Source organism: Balaenoptera physalus (assembly GCF_965194825.1).
Source record: "Balaenoptera physalus genome assembly, chromosome: 16".
Taxonomy (NCBI): domain Eukaryota; kingdom Metazoa; phylum Chordata; class Mammalia; order Artiodactyla; family Balaenopteridae; genus Balaenoptera; species Balaenoptera physalus.
Genome location: NC_138898.1, coordinates 17,919,907 through 17,946,129, shown reverse-complemented (window position 1 = coordinate 17,946,129; position 26,223 = coordinate 17,919,907). Strand labels below are relative to the sequence as shown.

Genomic DNA, 26,223 nt, shown 5'->3' with positions numbered 1-26,223 from the left:
TCAGTCACTGTCATTTACTCGTCATTTACTAGTGTCCTGCTGTGGCATTGTGCTGGAGCTGGCACAATAGGTACTCAGGGTATATCTGTTGAATAAATGAATGAAGGCAGGAAGGAAGGATGAATCAGAAAATTGATATAACTTGCTCAAGGTCACAGAACTATGAACTGGCAGAGGCAGTATTCGGATCCTGGTTTGTACGACTTCAATGTTCTGTCCTTTTGAACCCACTACTTGCCTCTCGAAAGGAACTGAATCAAAAAGCAGGAAGGTGTCCTAGGCCCCGTCAAAGTCTGCATGTTTCTCTAGTGATTCATCAACAAAATTGTATAAAGTCCTTATACAAAATGGAGAGAGGGGTAGGACATCCCAGACCAATTGATAAATAGGAAATACATAATTTCAAAAATTCACACAAATGGCAAGCTTTACCAACAGCTGTGAAATACGTCAAACTGTAACCACCAGTCAACAGTAATCATAATACTCCTCCCTCAAAGGTATGGGGAACGTCACCATTTTCAAACCACATTCGAAGTCCAACTTCACCATTTTCAAACCACGTTCTAGTTTTACAGAAAACTACCATAGCTGGTAGGCCAAATCCGGCCACCCACTGTTTTCTGTGTGCCCACCGGTGAAGAATGGTTTTTACACTTTTTAATGGTTGAGAAAAAAAAAATAAAAAGAAGAGTAATATTTTGTGACACATGAAAATTATATAAAATTCAAATTTCGGTGTCCATAAATAAAGTTTTATTGGAACACAGCCATGCTCGTTTTACATGCATTATCTATGGCTGCTTTTGTGCTACTATGACAAAGTTGAGAAGTAGTGGCAGAGACCATATGGCCTGAAAAACCGAAAGTCACTATCTGGCACTTCACAGAAAAGTTTGCCAACCCCTGTTCTAAGCGCACGTTTTTATTAAATTTGCCCCCAACCTTTTGAGGTAGGCAAGACAAAGACTGTTGGCCTGGCATGCCAGAAAAAGGAATAGAAGGCTGAGAGAAGAGGTGACTCAAATTCCCATCTGGCCTCTTTCAGCAGCCTCCTACCTGTTCTCCCCTGCTCTAGCCTTATCCTTGCCTCAGTCTCCGTTCTCTGGTCCAGTTTCTGAGCTGTAATTAGGGTAGCCTTCATGACAAAGGCAGCCTGCTAAGCACCTCCAAGGGCTCGCACTGTCTCAGGACAATCATTGCTCCTCTATGTGCCATGGGGCTAATGCAGAGACCTCAGTGTCCTGGCCTAGCTTACCACTCCAGCCTCACCTCTGATCCCCCCGAGCCTCCTGTGGTCACACTGGCATTCTAGCCATGGTTCAAAGGAACCCTGTCCCATTCAAGTTCAGTGGCCACCTCTCTTGCCTCCAGTGATCTGCATGTGCAAATTCCTCAGCTCAGAAGACCTCCCTGTCTTACTCTCCGGCCTTGTTCCATATGATAATTGTCACTCTTCTTTCAAAACTTTGTCTCAGTGACCACATACCTGAGAAGGTACACCCTAAATTGACTTATGTTTCTCTTCTCTGTCCTTCCACAGCATCCTGAATTTACCTTCATCATAGCCCTTATCATAGTGTATTGATATAATTACTCTTGGTTGGCTCTCCCACTACTTACTATTTGTTGAGTGCTTATTATTAGCCAGGCATTGCACTAAGCACTTGATGTGCATTAGCTCATTAAATTCTTAATTAGCCCCGTGAAGTAAGTGGTGTTATTGTCATTGTTTCATAGGTGGGGAAACTGAGACACAGAGCAGTTAAGTACCTTTTCTAACCTGGAGTCAAAGACTGTCCAAATCCAAAGACAAACTTCTTAACCTCTAGGAGATGAGGGACCACATATCAATATTAAGTTGCACTCAAAACTAAATGGATAAATGAAATTCTAGTTTAGTATTTTTCATTTACTAGCTGTGTCACTTGGAAAATTACACACATTTTGGAGTTTCAATTTCTCTACCTATAAAATGGGGATAACAGTAAGTATCTCATGAAGTTCTTTCGAGGATTAAATGAAAAAGAGTTAAAGCCTTAGTTTGGCTGGGAGGCCCAGGGGAGCCTCCCCACCCTACAATTTATGGCTACAACTGTTTAGCAGGAATGCTCAGCTATGCGGGGTAGGAACAGAGGTGTATCTGGACAGGTGCTGGGAGGGGGAGAAGTCTTCCCAGTGGGTGGAGTAGGAGAAGTTAAGTGATGGACCATGGGTCCCAGCAGGACACAAAGGAAGTAGAAATAGGAAAAGGACCCATATATTTAGTGCTAGAGATAACTGGTGTTTACTGGTGCCTGGCCCATCTCTCCTTAAGGCATGTGGAAGAATTCTAGTCTCATCAAGGTCATGTAAGTGGAAGTCACATGAGTTATTTCCAAGTGAAGTATTTAAGATCCAGGTTACTACTTCCATACTTATTTCTCCCCTGCTATGGGGTCCTTTGAGGCCACTTATATTCTAGATGGCATAACAACAAAGAAACCTTTGTGGCATTGAACTACTGAGATTTAGGTATTAATTTGTTGTTGCAGCAAATCCTAGCTTATCCTGACTAATCCAGCAGAACAAAAGATGGAAGTCCCTTTTGCTTTCTCCTCTGTCATCTGGTCTGCCTACAATGTGGATTTTTTTACTGGAGGATTCATGATCTTTCTCTCTTCACAGCTTCCAGAGCTTGTTCATATGTATATATGTCAGCCATTAACAAAAACATTGGGACCATGCAAAGAAGAAGGAGGTCTGAATACTGAGTGCCTCAGACTTGCTTTCTGGTTTTTTTTCCCTTCTAAAGCAATGAAGGTTGAATGCAAAGAGATGCTGATAGGCTAAAGATGGCCCTGGATCAGATAACCTTGAAGACAAATTAATTTCTTGATTTATTAGCTTCAGTACATCGTGGAAGTAAAGCTGAGGGCTCCTTGAGGCACCTCACCTTCTGCTCCAGATCCCAGGACTTAGCTTGAATACTGCTGAAGACAGGCCAAAGACCCATCATCACACCCTAAAGGTTCTATTATCAGCTGTTACTGGAAAAGAGGGATGGGAAGGGGTTAACAAATAGGAGACAGAGGACCCTGACAGTGGCTCATAGAATCTCACCCAGTCTGTGGTACTGACAAGATTCAAAATGGTGCCATGGAAATGCCATGAGCTTTGGAGTTAGATCTGAGCAACAATTCCGAGGGACCTTAAGCTCTTTATTTAACCCATCTGAGCTTACACTGCTTCATTTCTTAAGTAAGGGTAATAATGATGACCACTATTTATTTAGTGCATAATAAATGCCAGGCTTTACTTCTATCATTGCATTGTAGACTCATGTGAACACACAGCCCTATGACTTGCACACAGTAGGTGGTTAATTTTTGCTAACACTCCCAACACTACATTGAAACCCCATCAGAGAAAGCTCCAATGGGAGCTTTATGCTTTTTATTTCTATCCTTTGGCTCCAGCCTACCCACATTTTCTCCCTTTCCTTGACCCCTGATTTTAAAAGGCCTACTATTCCCTTCATAAGATGCAATGACTTTGGGATATCAGATCTGAGCTAAAGTCAACTTGGGCGTCTCAGGTCTTAAGTAGATAATTCTCATTTCTAGTTTAGAGGGATGAAATAGGGCTCCCCAGGGATATGCTTGAAGGACAAGTATTGGTCTTGGCTTTTGTTTTCTGGACTCTGTTGTACCAGCTTTGTCAGTGGGGTGTGGAGAAGGTGTGCACGTGTGTGTGTTACGGGGTGGTGGCCGGAGCAAATCTAGAGAATAGGGAGTAGGGCGAGGACAGAGAAGACTAGAGAGATGTTCCAGCTATTGTAGCAAGAAAAATGTTAAAGGGTTGTGATATTTAAAGGTCTTCTTTAGGTTCTTTTACAGTATACTCATGATATAATCCTCTTATTCCATCTTGTCACATAACCTTCAAGGAAATCCACAGTACTGCATTGGCATCTTAAGGTCTAGAAGATGCTGGTTGAGAGCAAAGAGGCCCAAGGGACAAAGAGACCGTGTTACACTCAAGTAATTCTGAGAACCCCAAGCATGGAAAATTCATCTCGTGGGGCTTGGCTAGAGAGGAGTAGCACTCCCCTGCCCTAACCCCAAAACACACGCCTGGGCTTTCTCCTCTGAAAGTCTGGTAGGACTTCTAAGGACTGAACAATAACCAAGAGTTTTCCAACAGACTCGCTCACTATAGCCTAGCCTCTCACAAGTGATCCTTCATTATAGCCCCTACTTCCAGCTGCCATAGCTAGATTTGAGCACCCTGTGATTCTGGATCCCTCCTGAAATTGCTGGGCAGATGATGAGAAAGGGAAAAGTGCCATAGTCAAAGGTTAGCAAGTGCATGAGCAAAATCTTATACTCAGGTCAATGCAAATATATTATTGCTGTGTAGGAGCTCATCTAAACACAATGGCCTGTAGATGAAGAGGATAAATGCTAAGAGCCAAGGCCAGCATCATTCCTGTCCCCTCTCAGTTTCTGCACTTTAAATCTAGCCTGAGTCCATGTGATAAATACCTGGTTTGTACAACTGTATGAGAAGCGACTACAGTCCAGGCTTTGGCCTTCTTCCTTGGGGAAGAGCAGAGAGAGGACGTGTGCCTAGTAGACCTGGGTCTCCAGGTCTCATATAAGACAAGACCCAGAAGAAGGAAGAAAGGACGTGCAAGCTGTATCACCTGTGATGTTCTTGACCTTTTATGTGCATTATCCCAAATTAACAGGGGAAAGAACTAATGATCTTAGGCCTAAAAGTGATGGGATGGACTCCCAGAGGTTGTGGCTCGTTCAAGGTTACACAGCTAAATTTTGGATGTGCGATTTGAAACTAGGTGTCTCTGATTTCCCATCATTCCAGGCAACCTCTCGAGGAAGCTTTATACAAGACAGAATCTTCCATATAGAACTGGATCAATGGGAGCAGGGAGGGCAGGCAGTGGGTATTTCCTATCTGGTAGCAGACAATTCCTGCATCTTGCTTGGCTTCTCACATAACCTGTGGCAGGTTATTCTTGTAACCAAAAAAGCCAGGGACACATAGGGACACATCACTCCCCTTCTGGGCCCCAGTCTTAGCACGTGTGAAATGAGGGCATCTCACTGGAGAATGGTTATTTATTGTCCCTTCAGGGGTGAGAATCCATTAGGAAGAGAGGAGAGAAAATGCTGGATGAAACCTACCTCAGGCTTAGCCATTATAAAAAGAAGCCACATTTACCAAAGACTATTACCCACCCTCTTGTTACCCGAGACAGTGGTTTTGGTCCATCAATACCACCAGGCAGCACGGGACTATGGGTGACACTGGCCCCTTATCTCATGCTTCATTATTCTGGAGTTCAGCTTTCAGCACCTACTCCGAGGGGGTTGTTTTAATGGGATCCTTATAGAGAGTGTTTACGAGATTAAAACTGTGACTTTCTTCTGCAAAGCAACTCTGCAAATGGCTTTATGGGTTTCCGGATTTATTCTGTCTCAATGACTGGGCTCAGTTTGCAAATCAAATCAAAGCTGATTTTTCCAGCTGCCACTTGGGCACACCCAGCGGGAGTCTGCAGAGCCAGCTGTGTTAGCTTGCCGGCTGGCGCCAAAGATGGGAGTGAGGCTGCCTGCAGGCGGCCAGAGAGGTTCCAATGGGAAGACAGTGGACAAGCAAGGACCTGACTGACCCCACCTGGGGTGGGGGGAACAAGTCCGAGGAGGCAAATTTTATTTTCTGGAAGGAGAAAAGGCAGATTTATGTGGCCCCAAAGACTGAATGGCAGAAATAATAGGGAGTCAATTTGGACCCCTGATGTTGAGGTTTCCTTCAACTGAAGTGTCCAATGGTGGGACGACCTCCCTGGGGGAGTAGTGAGGTCCCTGTCACAACAGGCAATCAAGCGGAGCCTGGCTGGTCTTTTTGTTAGTGGGGATTGTAGATCATGTAGCTAATCCCTGCCTCTACCACTTTTATTCCTACCTTCCAAGAGGACATTTAAAAAATATTTTTTAAATTTTATTTATTTTTTTTGGCCGCGTTGGGTCTTTGTTGCGGTGCGCAGGCTTCTCACTGCAGTGGCTTCTCTTGTTGCGGAGCACAGGTGCACAGGTTTCAGTAGTTGCAACACGTGGTCTCAGTAGTTGCCACACGTGGGCCCTAGAGCGCGCAGGCTTCAGTAGTTGTGGTGCACAGGCTTAGTTGCTCCGCAGCATGTGGGATCTTCCCGGACCAGGGCTCGAACCCGTGTCTCCTGCATTGGCAGGAGGATTCTTAACCATGGGACCACCAGGGAAGTCCCCAAGAGAACATTTTGACAAGTAGCTTGTATTTAAAAAAATGAGGTCATGGAAGACCTCATCCAGGCAGCCAGCCAGCCATCTAGCCATTGATCCATACATTAATTGACTGATTAATTGATTGATCAGTCCATTCATTTATCTATTTGTTCATTCAACATATATTATTGAGCACTAATGTTTGCTAGGATCTGGGGACACAACATGGCTCAAAATAGGCACAATCCTTTCACTTACTTCACTTAGAATCTAGCTGGGAGACAGACATTCAACATGTAAGCCAAAAATATATATATATTTATAAGTCATGATGAATGCTATGAAAAAAAGTACAGGGTATAATGAGAGTGGAAAACTTTGGGGATACACATTAGACTGGAGGTTAGGATGGTCTTTCTGAGGAGGCGGGATTGAAGCTGCAATCTGAAAGATGTACATCTGTTAAACCAGGTAATTTCAGGCAGAGGGGGCAGGATGAGCAAAGGTCTTAATGCAGCAAAAATAGAAATAAAGTTTTCCCTCTCCTGAGAACAAGGAAAGTAAAGGGAACAGTGAACAGGCTAGAGAAGAAACAACATGGCCTGAAAGAGTTAATCACTCCTAGTTTTTAACTGTTACTAATCTGTAGTGTCTGTAACTAGATTTGTACCTCACAAAGCTAACCTATTACTCTTTAACAGTATGTGAATTACATCCTGCACTCCCTTGTAGCAAATCACCCCTTGTAGCATTTGCATTTCAGAAAAAAGGTCGCAGGCCGATAACCCAGAGACAAATGGACTCAATTACCTGGCTGCCTGATGCCAGCTGTGACTGTTTTGAAATAATGCAGGAAGAAGAATGCAAGACCTTCACTACTTTGATCCTTATCATATACCCCGGACTGCGAGCCCCACATATAAAATCTTCTCTGTTTGGGGTGGGGGGGACACACACAGTTCTTGAGGCGCTAGCCTGCTGTGTCTTCCCTTCTGCCTGGCAGAACAATAAAGCCATCTCCCTCTTCCTCCAAAATCTCTGTCTCCGTATTTGTTTGGCATCAGTGCACAGGGAAGCCGATATTTCGGCAACAGTCCTGAGGTTGGAAGGAGCTTGAAAGAAGAGCAGTGTGCTGGAGTGGAGTGAGTAAGAGGATAGAAGCCTGGATGAAGCTGGAGGGTAGGAAGGGGCCAGATCATGCAGCCAAGTCTGGTGGAGGCAGGGCCTGTGGGCAGGAAGAAAGTAGCAAAGTGAATGAGTGCATGGAAGGAGGCGGGGAAGAATTAGGTAGGAGAATGTGTAGGCAGGAGGGCTTGGATGGAACTGCACACAGCTTCTGGAAGGGGAACGGACCAATCTGGTTCCAGAACTGAGCCTCTGTGTTCAGTTCCATTTCCCCCATGGCCTGCTCTGGCCCAGCCAGAAGGGCGTGAATTGAGATACTGGGTACCTCTTTCAGCCACTGCAACCCTGGGCATCCTCTGCAGACAGGATGATCAGCTTGCCTGGAAAGAGCTGTCTCTCACTCAAATTTCAGCACCTTGGAAGTTTAGGTCTCCCACCCCAAGTTTTCACAAGCTCCATTTTCCCAGGCATGTTCTGCTTATCTCTTCAACCTGGTTCCTACAATGAGCCCGTCCCCCGTCTTCCAAATGGAGAGTGAACAGTATTGAACGGGTCTAAGTCCACCTCCCTCTTACTTGTCCTTTCTCACAGTTTCTGTTTTAACTACAAGAACAAAACCTAACTTTTAAACGGATCTTTTTTTCTCCCTGACTGCCCTCCCTTCAAAGTCTGAATCAAAGTTCTCTGTTTCCAAACCAAAACTTAATGTCTATTTACTCATTGACTGTAGTTTTCTCTACATAGCTCTGAGCAGACTCCCGGAGCTAGAGTCTGCCAAGCAAAGGGCTTCTGAAATGTTCTTTTAGATCTTGAACTTGAGGCAGTTCCATTAGCTTTTTGCTATCCTCAACCTGAAGATGTAACATCCTCCATATAATAAGAGCCCTGTGGTCAACACTGTTGGTGCCACACCCAGATCCCCTTTACAGATTGGTGTGACATCCACCAGCTCCTGTGTGTGGGGGGGTCTAAGGACTCATCCCTGTGACTCTCTCCAGAGACTTGTGCAAGGCTCAGAGGTGCCACTTCCTCTGGAGCTACCTGAGAGATCTCCTGAGGGGAAGGAGAAGGGGAAGGGAAGGGAAAATGCCAAGGGCTGATTGGTATGGGGGAGGAGTCCTGGTTTCTTGCCTCAAAGCAAAACAACTTTGGAGAACTTTACACTCTACCCCCCGGATCTAGCCTAGATTTAACTTTATCTGACAAGAGATTCTTACTCAGCTTTTTCCCTCTTGCACTTACAGATTTCTTCCAAGAGCTCTCCCTCAGTACATCCCATGCACCCAAATCCCTGCCTCAGGCTCTGCTTCTCGGGAATCTGTCTTAAAATGCTACCATTCTTCTTTATCTGCTCACTGACAAATTCCTCTTCCCCACTACAGCTGAACTCCTGTTCTGATTCCTCTGAATCTCCAGTCAGCGTTAACAGCCAACCCCTGGCTGAGGAACAAGGTACAGAAGATGTGACTCTGGGATGGTGCACCATGCCCCCGCGCCTCCATATCAATGAGAAAGACTGCCTTCCAGCCTTCTGAGAGGGGCCTGTCCTAACCCCAGAACTAACCCTTCCACCAGCTAATACCAAACTTCCACCCCACGGTCCCTTAGCAGCGCCTTCAGCGGGAGGTTCTGCCCTGGCTCTACAAATAAATACTGCCCCCTGGTGGTGTGTGAATCCACCGGCCAGATGCTCTCTAAACACAGGGGACTTGGCTCTTCCCGTGGAGTCTGGGCCAAGGGTGTGGCTCCTCTCACAGGGTGAGGTCCTGAGTCCGCTGGCTTCTCAAATGCCACCCTTGCTCTGTGCCACGACTCAATTCCCAGTGTTAGCTGAGAAGGGGTGGTGATGGGATGAGGGGGCACAAAGTCTCTCACGCTGCACCCATCCCAGGGGAGGGAGCCCCAGGGGGTGTCCCAGGAACACACACTCATTAGTGCCTAGGGCTTTAGCTCTGCTGCCATCAGACCTCACTCAGTACCTCTCACTTCTCTTTAGAGGCACTGACCACAATCATAACTCCACCACTGTCTGTTACAATCCTTCACTTAGTGTCTGTTTCTGCCCTAGACTGTGAGCTTCTTGAGGACCAGAAGCACGCCTGCTGGTGCATCACAAAACCCCTGGGTCCTTACAAGGTACCTGGCTCGCAGGTGCTCAGTGAGTGAGCTGACCGCATGAGAGAAATAATGGTCATCGATCATGATTTTCTAAAATTTCCAAAACAATTTGCAGTAAATAAAACCACGTTTATGTTGATGATATCATTTGATCCTCATAACAAACTAGTGGGTCGAGGTCTCGGTGTGCTGGAGCTGGCTTGCATCTGCTCACTGCAGAAGAAATGCCGCTGAACATTCAGGACTTTCTCGTAAGCCAGTTGTTAAACATTGGTAACTTGATATTGGATTTGTGGGTATATTTACACCCTGGAAATGGACGAAGATTACAAATAAGGGCTTTTCTTTCACAAAGAGCAGGTTTATCGGCAAACCACTGGCAGTAGGTACGTTCAAAAATTGTCGTGTGAATGGGTAGATGGGGATCACTTTAAATATGGTGCTGCTGAGGTTTGAGAAGATGGAGTGAGACCCCCAGAGTCTCTGAGCCTTGCTGCAGTGAAATGCGGACTCCAAATGCATTTCCTACTTCAGCAGGCATTTTCTGAGGGTCAACTATGTGCCAGGAACTTCCTGCCATGGCACAATGTGACTGGGAAATTACTGGTCAGGCCCGAGCAGTTCCTCATCAGGACTCCTCTCAAACAGCAGTGCTGGTGCCTGTCCCAGGAGGCCTGGCCCTGCCCAGCACCTGATGCTCCACCATCATGTGGGGTCTGGGAAGGGTCCTGCTGCCACGGACCCAGCATCTGGTGTGTAGGGGTGGCCCACTGTGTGTACCCCCTGCCCTGGGCTCCTTCCACAGAACATGCAGCTCCTCTGCATGAGGCAGCCTCGCTCAGCTTCCGGAAGGAACAGGAGCCACATCTGGACCTCAGCCCACCTCCGGGGCCCCCTCTGGCAGGGCCCGTTCTGGCTCCTTGCACATCCCTAAAAGCTATTGGGATCACGTTGTGAATGGTAAAGAGTCAGAGGCTTCAATGGGAACCACTGGACACTGCCCCTAACTGCATGGGGCCGGTTATGGATTGAACTGTGTTCCCCCCAAATTCTTATGTTAATGTCCTAACCTTAGACTGTGACCTTATTTGGTAATAAGGTCCTTGTAGAGGTAATTAGTTAAGTTAGGATGAGGTCATACTGGAGTAAGGTGGGCCCCCCAATCCAATACGATCAGTGTCCTTATAAAAAGGGAGAATTTGGACAGATACACACAGAGGAAGATGTGAAGAAGACAGAGATCGGGGTGATAGTTCTAAGATGGCCAGAAAACCACCAGAAGCTGGAAGAAAGGCATGTAACAGACTCTCCCTCACAGCTCTCAAAGGAGCCAACCCTGCTGACATCTTGGTCTTGGACTTCTAGCCTCCAGAAACGTAAGACAATAAATTTTGTTGTTTAAGCCACTTAGTTTGTGGGACTCTGCAGTCGCCGAAAACTAACCCAGGTCCCTTGCTTTGCAAACCTCAAAACTGGGCAGCATTTAATTAGAGCTTGGGTGACTAACAGTGACCTTACAGACAGACAAGGGTTAGAGCTGCACGCTAGAGCCAAGGACTGTATTTAATAGAAGATGCCCTGGGCGTCCGGTCAGGTCAGAATGACCCTGAACAGCTCCAGGCTGTTCCATTCAGAGTGGCAGCCCTCCAGTTCCCCGGGACCCACACAGCTGACCACAGATGCTGTCTGGAGTCACCAGGGTCAGGGACAGGACATCAGCAAGTTGCTTCATCGCCACAGCACTGGCCTCAAGCCTGCCCGTGTGATCTTACTCCAGAGGCTGGCTGGCCACTGGCAGACCCATGAAGAAGGTGCCAGGATGACAGAGAGGTGGAGGAGCCTGTAGGGAGACAGGTGGCCCATGGAATCTGCCGCTGGGACTTCACATACCCCCACTGCCTGCAGGATTCCCACCATCGTATTCTCTCTATTAAAAAAACCAGTATTTTCAGCGAACCCATAAAAAGGGAAATTTGATTCACATCATCAGGAAAGGGATGGGTCAAATGTTGATTCCTGGACTTAGATCCTTGATACCAAGTCCTCATGGGCAGTGCGTGAATTCAGATAGGGTTCTCTTTTAGTTGACCCTGGATGCTCCAAGGGTACAGAGTAGACATAGCCAAACACAGCTTTCCCTGACCCATGGGAGACGGGCATTCTGCATTATCCAGCCCTCTGCCCCACTGCCAAGTGCTGCTAGAGCCTGCTTCTCCTGGGTGGAGTGACGGCCCTCACTGGAAAACAAGGGTGTGGAAGCTTGGAATCCACTTACTCCCGACTCCTCTGAGCCCTGCCTGGGCATGGCCAGCTGGGCATTCATACTCATTAATGCATTCCTATCCTTTCCCACGCCACACCTGGCGTGTGTACACAACACACTGCACTAAAGGAAGACTGTAACCTAAACATCAGACAAGAAGAGAAATCCTTATGCTAAGAAGAGGTAGAGAGTTCTTCTGTTCCAGTTCTTTAAAGGCCACTGTAATCCTGCAGATCAGCAATGAAACTCTGGAGAAGTGTGGCATGGTGGGCTCTATATCTATCAGGACAGTGGGTCCTGACATTGCCAGCAACATATACTTTTAAATATTCTCTCTCGAAGTCCCCACGTATACCTTTGCCTGTCCCATCACATGTTCCCAATTCCCAGTTCAGAAAATACGATCCAACAAACTCCCCTTTAGGAGGGCTTATGTCCCAGAGGGTGTCCTTAGAATCCCACACCTCCGGCAGGGGAGAGCAATGGCATCAATCCCTCCCTTGTCTAGGGGTCAAAAGCTAGTGGGAGCCACAGAGCACCGTCACGGCGAAGGTTTCTCTGTGTGTGTCCTGCCCCCTCCTGGGGGGATGCTGCAGACACCCAGCTGTCCAGCTTGAGACCAGAGCTTTAGTGCTAGCCAACTGATGAGGCTCTTCTTTCTAGATTATCTGTTTTCTTCAGTGGAGAGGTCTGCCAAGGCCCATCATTTGTGTCACTTTTGTTTGCAGGCCATCAATTCTCCTTGCCTCACAAGGAGTATTTTATCTATTTCTGTCTGGTAGCCTGGGTTCTCGAGAGAGAACACGTTAGGGACATGTCGACCTCTCATGACGTATGTGAAGCCAGAGTGAATTCTTATCACAGTGAGCCCTTAGTGCTCCTGTCTTCTTCCTCCTGCAGCTTCCCTTTTCTGCCTACAAATTGATGTGATTTTCTTCAAAGTTATAAAAGTGATGTGTGATAGGTCTCGCTGCATATTTTGCCAAATAATCATAAAATATTCCTCTCTCCCCCCCCGCCCCGTCTCTTGTCTCTTCCCCTCCCTGACATGTGTGCATTTTCCTCTGTATGTGTGTGCCTGCGTGTATATCCTCACATATGTGTATACATACTTGAGTCATTGTCTTTGTCTATAGTTTATATCTATGGCTGTATGTTTACTTATATTTACACTTATCATCGCTGTGGAAGCAATCTATGAAACTATATATGCTGTCAATAAATGCAGGGAACAGAATGCAATTGCCCAATTTTGGTGTGTTTATACAGGGAGGATAGCTGTTTCAAGTATCAATTCTGTAACAAAAAGATAAACCTGATTTCTAACCATTCAACCTTGTAATAGGTTAAATGATAACAAACCATTCATTGATTTTGTTTTTAAAGAATAATAAACAGAAACATGTACCAATTGAAAGAGCCAGGCAATTCAGTTATAATTAGGGAAACAAAAAGTGATGAGCCTGAACAATGCTGCCTTAGTTTTGGGGATTAGTGTTGAAAATGCCAACTACATAACGATGCAGTGTTTGTTTTCTCATTACCGAAGGCACTAACACTAATCACCTCGTTTTTGAAAGCCATGCGCCAATTGAATAAAGTGCAAAACCAGAAGATAGGTCTAACTGACATGCAAAAAAAATACCCAAACACAGACCCAAATACAATGAAAATCTATAGCAGAAGACTATTTGAGTAAATTTATATTTACCACGCCACTGATTAATGTACTAGTTCGTCCATCCATCCAGCCATCCATTGACTAAACAAATATGTTTTGAGCTCTTCCTATGCTTTAGGCACTGTGTTATTAATATATACCGTAAGTATATATTAATACCTAGATGCAAATGACTCCAATGAAAATAACAATTCTTTCTTGTTATTTTTAGCCATTGTTGCCTAAAATTTCCCTGTGTGGCTAGAGGGAGAAGTACTTAAATGGCTGAAGACAGACAGGGCATGCCAACATACCTTTCGTCGCCAGACGAACACAGTTGATTTTGGTCTCCTGTGAACAACAAAAGTGAGACTTCAGTTAATTTGTCGTGGGTTTGGCTTTTTAATACATATAAAATATACATATACATATTTGCATATATAGGCATGCATATGTATTTTTAATTATAATTTAAAATTTGTCCCTTCTAGTTTTTCTACCATTGGAATCACCTTTTAATTCTATCTCATTTCTTTTCATGCTAGGTACATATTTTGTTACTTTCACTTCCTGGCTCCCATCACCTTATAAGCTTCTTCCCCAGACAGAACCAATGCATAAATACTGCCCAGCACAGAACAACTTTAACCATAACACTAAGTGGGTACACTGTGGCATGTGTGTGCTTCACTCAGTTGCATGGGTTAGTAGATGGTATCAAGGGCATCCTTGCAAAGCTCAGTTAAAAGTATATAATGCACCTAGATGCATACACTGACACAGACACTTAGGAATAGCCCAGTCAATATGAATGTATAAGAAACAAACTGCAAAATTCATGTTCAAAAAGTTACTTTGCCCCAGAGATCTCTGGTAGACACCTTACAGTTTTCATAGATCATGTTGTGTGGGTGTGTTTGCGTGGCAACAGAATCTTTGCTTGGTGAGCTATCTTGTTGCTGTTGGCTGCTCCCCAAGTGAACAGGATCCAGAAATTTATGATATTGCTGGGCATGCAGTTGAGATACAGAAGCGTGTGCTTAGCAAGAGAATCATTTTAGCCTGCGTTACTGGGATCATATCCTAGGAGGTCGTGGAACCAGTTGAACATTCCAGTTGACTAAGTTATACCCCCAGTAAGAGTCTGAATATTGTGTAGCAAAGGAAAATAAAAAGCAAAGAATGCTTTTCTCTTTCTGACTTACTTCACTCTGTATGACAGACTCTAGGTCCATCCACCTCACTACAAATAACTCAATTTCGTTTCTTTTTATGGCTGAGTAATATTCCACTGTATATATGTGCCACATATTCTTTATCCATTCATCTGTTGATGGACACTTAGGTTGCTTCCATTTCCTGGCTATTGTAAACAGAACTGCAAAACAAATACCATATGCTAACACATATATATGGAATCTAAGAAAAAAACAAACAAAAAAAGGTCATGAAGAACCTAGGGGCAAGATGGGAAAAAAGACACAGACCTACTAGAGAATGGACTTGAGGATATGGGGAGGGGGAGGGGTGAGATGTGACAGGGTGAGAGAGTGGCATGGACATATATACACTACCAAACGTAAAATAGATGGCTAGTGGGAAGCAGCCGCATAGCACAGGGAGATCAGCTCGGTGCTTTGTGACCACCTACAGGCGTGGGATAGGGAGGGTGGGAGGGAGGGAGATGCAAGGGGGAGGAGATATGGGAACATATGTGTATGTATAGCTGATTCACTTTGTTATAAAGCAGAAACTAACACACCATTGTAAAGCAATTACACTCCAATAAAGATGTTAAAAAAAAAAAAAGCAAAGAATGCAAGTGTGTGAGGCTCAAGAACCCAATGCCTATCTTGCTAATGCTCACACGTAAGGAACCACTTCATCTTGAAGACACTGGGCTAGTCAGGATTATGCAGAAGTAATAAAACCCATGAAATTCAGGGGCTAAAAACAGCAAAGGTTTATTTTCCACTCAAGCTACATGTCCAATGTATGTGTATGGCTGGGTCTGAGGGGGAGGTAATGGTGGTGGTTAGGGGATACTCTAATCATTGTAGTCACTCAAAGACCAAGGCAGGTACCTCCATTTTAACACAATGCTTCAGTGTTCACTGAGGCAGGAGAAAAGCATGATGAAGAGTTAAGCACTGGCAACTATCAGAAGTAACACTTTTGACTCAGGTTTCATCAGCTAGAGCCACTCACAGGGCCATGCCTGACTTTAGTGAGGTAGGAAATGGAGTCCTCCAGGCACCAAGAAGAGAAGCAATGATAATGTCTACAGCAGAGTCTATTTTATCCATGCACACCTCCAAATGCTAGGAATTGTCACTCCTATTAAACCCAAGTATGACTCCCCAATGGTCTTGATTCTGTTCTGCAGACGACAGAAAGTATGCCTTTGCTTGTGTAGGAAAGATGTCTTGATATTGAAAGACAGTTCTCAAGTTCATTAACCTTCTTCTCGTCAACAATTCCTCATACGATAAGAATTTGAGTCCTTTGAACTAATACCCATCATGCTCCTTCTGGGTCACTTTCTCTCCACAAAGGTGAAGGCTAATGTGTCTTCCGAGGGAAAGTTCGCTTTAAAATGTGTCACATTAAAGGGAATATTGCATAGCCACAATGGTTTATTCTACTGCCTTCTTCCTCATTGAGTCATTTGTAGAACTTTCTAATTCTCCTTAGAATCATCTTCCGTTCCACAGTTGCATGCCTGAAAGTGAGCCATTTCCCAATACCACCTCCTCCACCCGAATCTATTAAACTATTTTCTATCATCTAGAGCACGCATCTGATTATGTTTAACTACCCTTGGCTCTCACAAACATGACTCTGACATATCTGCTTTCTCCCAAGTTCCTGACATCTTTAATTCCATAACCAATTTGTCTTTGTTGGTTAGAATCAAGTACAGAATAACAAAGTCCTGAGTCACTCTCTTGGCCTTCTTCGTGATTGAATTGTTAGCAAGCAAGTCAGGAACATGCTTGAAATTCTGCATTTGATCATTTGGGAAGTCTGGCCTGTGGGCATTAACTCAAAGTTCCCAATCGGTTCCGTAAAAAGGAAATGAGTACTTTCCTTGTGCCAAGATTATGTTAGCCTTTGGGAAAAGGAAAAGCATTTGGTATATTTTCCGTTCCATCTCCACAGTGCAATACAATTTCATGTCCCCATTATTTTAACCTCACTCACATTCCATTTCCCACTCTAGACTTGCAAATCTGCACACAGGAATATATCACTGTGGGATAGAATATAATGCCCTAACTGTTGTGCTTCTGTTGAGACCTGCTTCTACTCAAGGATCTGCCAGTGCTGTGCAATACTGAGCAACTCACTGCCCCTCTCTGTGGCTCAATTTTCCCACCAATCAAATGACAGAGAAAGGGATGGAGTAGGCTACTTTGGTAGAGTAGGTGGGATATTCTAAGGTTGCTTCCAGTTATGAGTAGGAAGAATAAAATTTTCAGACTTTCATTTTCCAAAATGTAGAGGCTGTGGTATAGAGAATAGACTTCCGGTGCAAGAGAAACTAGTTGGTGGGGAGAGTGTGGTGGTGTAGATGATGGTAGTGGCTTGGCCCAGGAGGGAGAACCTGGCCGCAGAGATCCTGTTCCCCCCAAACCTTTGGAAAGCATATTTTGGCTCTGCTTGGTCCCAGAGTCCTCCCACCACCTCACCCTGCCCCATGCTTCTGGTATTGATGATACCCACTGGGTCCCCAGTCTAGTCTCTCTGCAGCCCAATTTCCTGTGATGCTCTTCCATTGCCCTGATCCCTAAGCTGTTGTTTGGCCTCGGTGTGGCTCATCCACTTAGCATGTCAGTCCCTGAAAGCATCACTAAGAAAAAAAAAAAAAATAGGAAGGTTCTCTTTTCTTAAGGTACCTATTTCGAACATTTTATTTTTCATTCTTGTAGCAAGGCTATGTGATGAATACCACAATGCTCCCTTTTTTTTTTTTCTCTAATGAAACAAGATTACATAAAATTTCCCAAGGTTACACAGAGAGTAAGCCAAACACAGTAACCTTGAAGTAAATGGCCTTCTTTTCTGAGGTGTCTGTTGGCAAATACGTTTTTGCCACTGAGGTCAGATGCCCTGCTTTCTTGGCTTGTTCACAGGCACAGTGATGTGGAGCACAGCCATATTTTGAAAAACAGGCCAAGCAATTTGTATGAAGGAATTCTGTTTTGACTTGAAACAGGACCCTGAGCAATCAGAAAGCCAGGGATAGAAAAGGGAAGCAGAGAGGCCCTGGAAACTGAGCAGCCCAGAACCATTACGACTAGGTCACCTGGCAGGCTCAGCCTCTGGAAAAAAATGAGTGAGGAGTGCCTTTTAAGGCATGAAAGGGCCAGAGTACCCTCTGAGATATAACTCCCTAATGAGCATGCATGCTGTAATCCGCAGATCTTCAGTCACCAGCAAAAGGCAAAGTAAAGCTGCAGGATGCAGGAGAGCTGGCTCTTGGTGGCATGCTCTTCTAACTGGATACATGTTCATCACCAACCCTATCAGATCTTCCTGGAAGGCACTAGGCTCTGCTTCAGGCAATAGCCAGGGCCCTGAGCCCGACTCTAAGGGACGAAACTCCCAAGTAACATGCAAGCCCATTCAGAAAACTCCCGATTAAACTCAAGCTCTGAAAATATTCTGTGTTCTCTCTCTAGATGCAGACTTGATTGTCTTACCTCACCAGCACCCTGGAACTCACCTTAATCTGATTGCTCTCATCAGGTCGACAAAGACTTTCATATGGTCAACGCTAAAGGTCACTGCTCCAACCCCATCTTCCTTAATTTCTCATCAATATTAGTTGCAACTGACACTTTCTCTTTGACTCTTTTTCTCCTCTTGCCTTTTAGGTCACTTTACTCTCTAGGTTTTTCTCCTACCTCACTGTCTGTTCCTAATCCCCTTTTTTAAATTTAAATTTTATTTTATTTGGCTAGACATTTATCATCTGCTTGACCTCCAAACACTGGAGTGGTCTCATTTTATATCCTCTTTCATCTGTATCCCAATTTTCTCACTAAGAGATTACATTTAGTTACAAGGCTTTAAGTACCGAACCCTTGTAATGCTCAAATTTCTATTTCTAACAATGGTATTCCAGAGATCCAGGCTCATATATCCATATACTCATAACAAATTTACAAACCTCCAAAAGATAATTCTGTTACTCTCTTCACTTCTACTCCAGGCCTTATACACACACCAGTTTTCCTCATTTCAGGAAATGTTACCATTATCTACTCGGTTGATTTAAGTAAAAAACCTAGGAGTCATCCTTGAATTCTTCTAGTTCCATAATTTCCCACAACCAATCCAGTCAATTCCTGCTGGCTCTTAGTAGTTGAAGAAAATGATAACCATCTAAAATCAAATCTCTCCACATATCCTTCAAAAAAACAAAACAGGAAAACAAGAAAAAAATAAAGCTATACAAAACTCACAACCTCAACATCATTAAAATACATAGAGGGGCTTCCCTGGTGGCACAGTGGTTAAGAATCCACCTGCCCATGCAGGGTACACGGGTTCCAGCCCTGGTCCGGGAAGATCCCACATGCTGAGGAGCAACTAAGCCCGTGAGCCACAACTACTGAGCCTGCGCTCTAGAGCTTGCGAGCCACAACTACTGAGCCCACGTGCTACAACTACTGAAGCCTGCATGCCTAGAGCCTATGCTCCGCAACAAGAGAAGCCACCGCAGTGAGAAGCCCACGCACCACAACGAAGAGTAGCCCCCGCTCACCCCAACTAGAGAAAGCCCGCGTGCTGCAACGAAGACCCAACACAGACCAAAAAAAAAAAAAAAGAATAAATAAAATAAATAAATTTAAAAAAATATATAGAACCTTCAAAACTTCATAGTCCCTGTTAGTAGAAGAACAAGCATTGCAGTTGAATGAACTATTTCTAAGGATCTCAACACAAGCCTTTGTGGAGAGCCAGGGCTGTACCGAAAAACAACATGAAAAAGAAAAAAGGTAAGGTAGTAGAGGCTGTAAGATTTTATAAAACGATCTTCAGAAAGACCAAGTTCCTACTTGTGAAAATTCTGAAAGAGAATCCTGCTAGAATAAGGAAATGACTATGTGAAAACAACCTGAAAGCACACAAAATTCAAGGTGGTAATCTTCCATAGGTATCACTTATGGGGGAAAATAGGGTAAAAAGAAGGGAGAAGTGTCCTTGGGAGATCGGATGATGAAAGGGAAAGAGGCAAAAGGGGGAATTTTAAGACTCTGTACATTAAAAGAGAAGAGCAACAGTGACAAGTCAGAGAGCACATAACCACCCATCCCCCATGATACAAAAAACTCAGTCATACCTTAAAACAAACATACTTCACTACCTTATCGGAATAGTGTGTTTCTGAACCTCAAATCTACAAAATGCATAAATGGAAGAAGCCAAATAAAGCTTCTATACAAAGAGAACAGAAAATAAAAATCAAAACATCCCAACTGATAGAAATATATACCCCCTCCAAAAAAATTACAAACCAGAAAAGAAAAGAATCTGTAACACAATAATACTCCAAACTGAATTAAATTTCCTCAAACAACTTTGAATTAGAAATGCAAAGATTAATAAGTGAAACATAAAAGAACTAGGAAAAAATAACTGATTGAACTCAGAGGCAAAAAAAAAAGAAAACAAAACCAAAAGTGATCAGAAATGAAGATTAAATTATTAAATTACAAGGTGTCCAAAGGAAATTTTTTTTTAATTAAAAAATTTTTTTTGGCTTTGTTGGGTCTTCGTTGCTGCGTGCGGGCTTTCTCTAGTTGTGGCGAGCGGGGGCTACTCTTCATTGTGGTGCATGGGCTTCTCATCGCGGTGCCTTCTCTTTTTGCAGAGCACGGGCTCTAGGTGTGCGGGCTTCAGTAGTTGTGGCACACAGGCTCAGTAGTTGTGGCTTGTGGGCTCTAGAGTGCAGGCTCAGCAGTTGTGGCACACGGGCTTCACTGCTCCGTGGGATGCATGTGGGATCTTCCCGGACCAGGGCTTGAACCCGTGTCCCCTGCATTGGCAGGTGGATTCTTAACCACTGCACCACTAGGGAAGTCCCCAAAGGAAATTTTTAATAAGGGGCATCGAAGAAAGAGAACGACAGCCAAGGGAATGAAAATGATATAGAGAAAAATGTAACATGTGTCAGTGAAAAAGTGGCTTAAAGAGAAGACAAAGAAGATCCAATATACGTCTACTTGAAATCCCTGAGAAGACAGATTAAGTAATTAAATAAGCAAAGATTTATAACAACAATCTGAGGAAAATGTCTGGTATTAAGAGATGACCTGAGCCTACGTATTGAAAGGACTCAAAGACCTGAAAGATCAATTTCAAGATCCTAGCAAAACTGTTTAACTTAAAAAAAAAGAAAAGTCTCAAGGACTCCAGGCAAAAAGGATCAAACAATTTACAAGGGCAAGAGGATTAGGCTGCCATGAGATGTCTCCAAAGCAACATACAAGGCCGAGAAATTTGGAGCAGCATTTTCAAGAACTCAAAGAAAGAAATTATGAACCAAGGATTTTATAGCTAGCCAAGTATCTTTCAATTATCAAAGCTATAGAAAAATAACTTGCAACATGCAATCACTCAGAGATTCCTGTACTCATGAGTCTTTCTTGAGAAATATGCCAGAGGATAAACTTCACTCAACAAAGAGATGACTGAAGAAATTTTGGCAAAAGGACTGATGGAAAGCGTTTAATATATTTAATTGTAAATCTAAGACTAAAACAAGGTAGGGACATGGTTGAAAGCAGAATATATAAATGTTTTATTTTCTTGTAAAAATAATGCAAGTAAAAATGAGAAAGAGAAGAAATAGGGAAAGAGGAGAGCAGAGTAAGTTCACTCTGATTGTTGTACAGGCAGTAGATGCAAGTCAGTGGGTACCATCAAACAATGACAAAGCAATGATGTCTGCAAGATGGCAGAGTAAATTTTCACACTCATCATCCCCCAGAAACATAATTTTGACACCCATGGATGAGAGTGCCTTTGTGGGAACTTGAAAGTCCAGAAGAGAGGTCCCAGCACCCCACTCGAGCAAAAACTCTTATAATAAAAGCATTGAGGAGGGTAAAAAGAACAGTTTCACTTTACATGTGTCATCTGTCCCCCAAAGTGGCACAGCTCAGTGCCAAGAGAGACCCCATGGGGGAAAGGAGAACATCATGAGTGACCCACCTCCCCAGCTATGTAAGATGCTGCTCAAGAGGCCCATTTCTTTTTTGTCCCAACCAGAAAACAGAGGGGATCGGCATGGCTAAATGGTCTGGAGGCAGCTAGGACCAGGGAGAAGAAAATGTGGTAGATACAGACGATGGACTATTATTCTAAAAAGAAGGAGAACCTGTCATTTGCAACAACATGGATGAACCTGGAGGACATTAGGCTAAGTGAAATAAGCCAGACACAGAAGGACAAGTAATGCATGATTTCACTTACATGTGGAATCTGATAAAGTCGAACTTATAAAATCAGAGAGTAGTGGATGCAGCAGCTAAAGTGCAGAAGAAATGGGGAGATGTTGATCCAAGAGTTGCATAGGATGAATAAGTTCTGGAGATTTGTATATTACTGTTTGTCAAACTTGAAATTTGCTAAGAGAGTAGATCTTCAGTGTTCTTACCATACACAGTGGTAACTGTGAGAACTTCATCATGGTGATCATGGTGATCATTTCACAGTGGAAGGAAGGGGGAAGGTACAAATTAGGGGTATGGGATTACCAGATACAAACTACTATGTATAAAGTAGATAAGCAACAAGGATATATTGTACAATAGAGGGAATTACAGCCATTATCTTGTAATAAGTTATAATGGTGTATAATCTTCAAAAATACTCAATCACTGTGCTGTACACCTGAAACTAATATAATATTATAAATCAACTGTACTTCACAAAGAACCCAAAACAAACAAATCAACCAAAAACCCCATCACGTGGTACACCTCAAATATATACAATTTTTATTTGCTAATTACACCTCAAAAATGCTGGAAAACATGCTGCCAGCAAGAGGTTAAATAAGAAAAGAGAGGATAAAATGTATTGAAAAGTATAAGAACAAAGATAACTACTAGAACAAAAATACAAACCTTTCTAAATATCAAAAGAAATTTTAAAATAAAAGGGTAAGGAAAACATATTGGTAAGTATTACAAAACGAATACAGTAAATTATGATATAAAGAACACATGACAGAGTTGAGACCAAACATATCAGTCACATCAACACATGTGAATGGGTTTAAACTCATATAATTACATGAAAAATATTTCAAAATGTCTCATAAAGTGAGACCTAACTATCTGCTATATATAAAGGTCAAACCTAAAACAAAGTAATTATGAAAGGCAACAATAAAGGAATGGGAGCAAAAAAAAAAGAAAGAAAGCCGTATCAGTGATCCTGATATCAGACAGAGTAAAATGCAATTTAAAAAGCATAAAATATAACAAAGAACACTTTTTAATGCTAAACCCACGATTAACAAGAAATATAACAGGCATGAATATCTATGAACCAAAAGCCACAATGATCACCTTTATGAAGCAGAAACTATAGGAGATACAAGAATAATAGAAGACTACTGTCAGTATAAGACAGATCAAGTGGCAAAAAAATAGGCAAGGATACAGAAGAGCTAAAATAATTAGGCAGATCTTGTGGATCTGTGTCAAACCCTACAGCCTGATTATAGAGAAAAATCTTCTTCTTATGAGCTTATGAAGCATTCAGAAAAACTTACCATATGTTAGCTAATTAAGAAAGCATTGCTATGTTGAATAGATCAGAAATATTACAAGAAACATTCTATGGTTACAATATAATAAGATGAGAAATTTTTAAGAATATAAAAAAACCAAGTAGGTCCTTCCACCTAGAAATTTACAAAATAATTTCTTTTGGGCAACTTCTAGGTGAAAGGGAAGTTGTGAACAAAAATTTAAATATTTTTAAACAAAATAGTGAAAACTCTACATATTGGAATCTACAAAAATCATGTAAAGCAGTGACTAGATTAAAGTACATCAGTAAAATGAAAGAATGAAAAAAATTAACTAAATTAATTAAATTTCCAGCACAAACATCTAGAAACGAAACAAAAAAATGAGCAAAAATAGGACCATAGTAGGGAATAATAAAGGCAAAAGCAGAAATTATTGAAATAGAGAAGAGAAAACTACTAGAAAAAAGAAAAAAGAGAGGAAGCACCAATGTACAAAAGAAGAAATGACAACAGGGAAATAACCATTGAAAAAGAAGAAACTTCTTAAAATTAGACTACTACTACTCTGAAAATAATTTTGAAAAGCTAAATGGAAATGATTATTTCCTAGGAAAATATAGCTTATAAAATAGATTTTATTACAAATAAAAACAAAAACAACAGATCTAATTTCACAGAATAAATAGAGGAAGATATTAAAGAACTACCCCATAAGAAAAACACCATGCAGGGCTTCCCTGGTGGCGCAGTGGTTGAGAATCTGCCTGCTAATGCAGGGGACACGGGTTCAAGCCCTGGTCTGGGAGGATCCCACATGCCGCGGAGCGACTGGGCCCGTGAGCCACAACTGCTGAGCCTGCGCGTCTGGAGCCTGTGCGCTGCAACGGGAGAGGCCACGACGGTGAGAGGCCCGCACACCGCGATGAAGAGTGGCCCCCGCTCACCGCAGCTAGAGAAAGCCCTAGCACAGAAACGAAGACCCAACATAGTAATCAATCAATCAATAAATCAATAAATAAATCTTAAAAAAAAAAAAAAAAGAAAAACACCATGCTGAAATGTTTCCATAGGGAATTTCTATCAGACTTTTAAAGACAAGATAGTACTGACATAAATTTTTCTGCAGCATGTAAAATGAAGAAAAACATTCTCATTTTTAAATGAAACCAGCAAAACACTGATACCTAAACCTGGGGAAGAGAATACCAAAAAAAGAAAAGGAGGGGAGAAGGGGAGAAATTATAGATGAATTTTACTTTTGAATGTGTAAAACTATTACATAACATGTTGGTGAACAGAATCCAACACTGCATTGAGAAAAATAAAATGCCATGATCAAGTGGAATGTATTCTAGAAATGCAAGGTTGGTTGGATGTTAAGAAGTCCATTCATATAGTATACCATATTAATGGATCAAAGGAAAAGTCATACTATCTCTATTCATGCAGAAAAAGCATTTGACAAAATTTAATACCCATTCCTGATTAAAAGAAAAAAAATCCAAGAAACTAGGAATTAATATTTTCATAATGTGATAAAAATATATATCCGAGTTCTAACACCATCATCTTACTTAATGGGACTCTAGTAAAGGCATTCTCACTAATACCAAGAACAAGAGTAGAATGCCCCCTATTTCCACTACTCCTTCATATCATACTGGAAGTTTTAGCCAGTGCAATTGGATAAAAGAAATCAATTAGAGGCATACAAATTGGAAAATAAACTTTAGAATATCTGTTTGGAGATGATATAACAGTATATCTGAAAATCCTTAGAGACTCAATGATAAAAGGTAGCAGGATATAAAATTAACATACAAAGTGAATAGCAACCACAAACACAACCAACCTCAGTCAGCAGATATGGCAGCAAATCCCATACACAATGGCAACAAAGATTAAATACTTGACATTAAACTTAGCAAGAACTGCAAAATCTATATGAAGAAAACTTTACAACACTCCTGAAAGACACAAAAGCAGACTTGAACAGAAAGACATCTTCTGTTCTCAGCTAAAATAATTCAACATCTTAAAGATGTCAGTTCACCCTAATTAATGTATAAATTTAATGCAATCCCAGTAAAATTACCAATAGGCTTTTTCTGGAGCTGGACAAGTTAACACTACTTATACGAAAAAATGAACACACAAGAAGAACTAGGAAATCACTGGAAGAGAAAATCCAGGTGGGGGGACTTGCCCTATCAGATATCAAGGCATAGAGCCTTTATAATTAAAACTGTGAGGTACTAGCACATAAATAGTCAAACAGGTGAGTGGAAGAGAATTTCTGGATTTTCCAAAAAAAGACACAAGAACATATGAAAATTTAAAATATGAGAAACGTGGCATCTCAAATTATTGGGGCAAAGATGGACTTTTTAAATGTTGCTAGGACAACTAAATAGACATTTGGGAAGAAAGATAAAATTAGATACATACTTTACACCATGCCCAAAACAAACACCAAACATCAGAAATTTAAATGTAAAAAATATTTAAACTATACAAGTTCTAGAAGCAAACATGGGTGAATTCCTTTATAACCTTGGTGTAAGAAAAGGCTTTTTCACTATGACTCAAAGTCTGGATGTAATTTTTAAAAAATTGATGCATTTGACTACATTCTTTTTTTGGTGTGGCAAAAACATTATAAGCAAAGACTAGAAAATTGCAACATATATCACAGATAGAGAGTTAATATCCCTGATATATAAATAGCTCTTAAAAACTGAGGGGAAAAAGGTAAAAATCCTGATAGAAAAATGGGCAAAAGACATACACATGTAGTTCCGAAATTATATAAAAATGTCTCCTAAATATATGAAATGATGTCAACTTCATTTTTTATAAGAGAAAGGGAATTAAAACTATATTGAGATACAATTTCGTGTGTATAACTTTGACAAAAAAATTAAAGCTAGACTACACAACCTATTGGTGAGGCTGTGGAGAAACAGATAATTTGAAACATTGCTGGAGGGAATGGAAACTGATTCAAGCTTTA

At 42.3% G+C, this 26,223-nt stretch overlaps 1 protein-coding gene and 1 long non-coding RNA gene across 16 annotated transcripts in view; one reads left to right on the top strand and one right to left on the bottom strand.

Annotated features, from left to right (window-relative positions):
- The window catches only part of PTPRT (protein tyrosine phosphatase receptor type T), a 1,093,164-nt gene that overhangs the window by 199,879 nt on the left and 867,062 nt on the right, over window positions 1–26,223 (bottom strand). For all 15 annotated transcript variants that reach the window (XM_082430071.1, XM_082430082.1, XM_082430079.1 and 12 more), the window contains exon 13: window positions 13,747–13,783. In XM_082430071.1, coding sequence (XP_082286197.1) covers window positions 13,747–13,783 — 37 coding nt within the window. The remainder of the gene's footprint in view (window positions 1–13,746; window positions 13,784–26,223) is intronic.
- LOC309645405 overlaps window positions 1–26,223 on the top strand; it is a 925,297-nt gene that overhangs the window by 665,088 nt on the left and 233,986 nt on the right. The gene's annotated exons all lie outside the window — the stretch shown is intronic.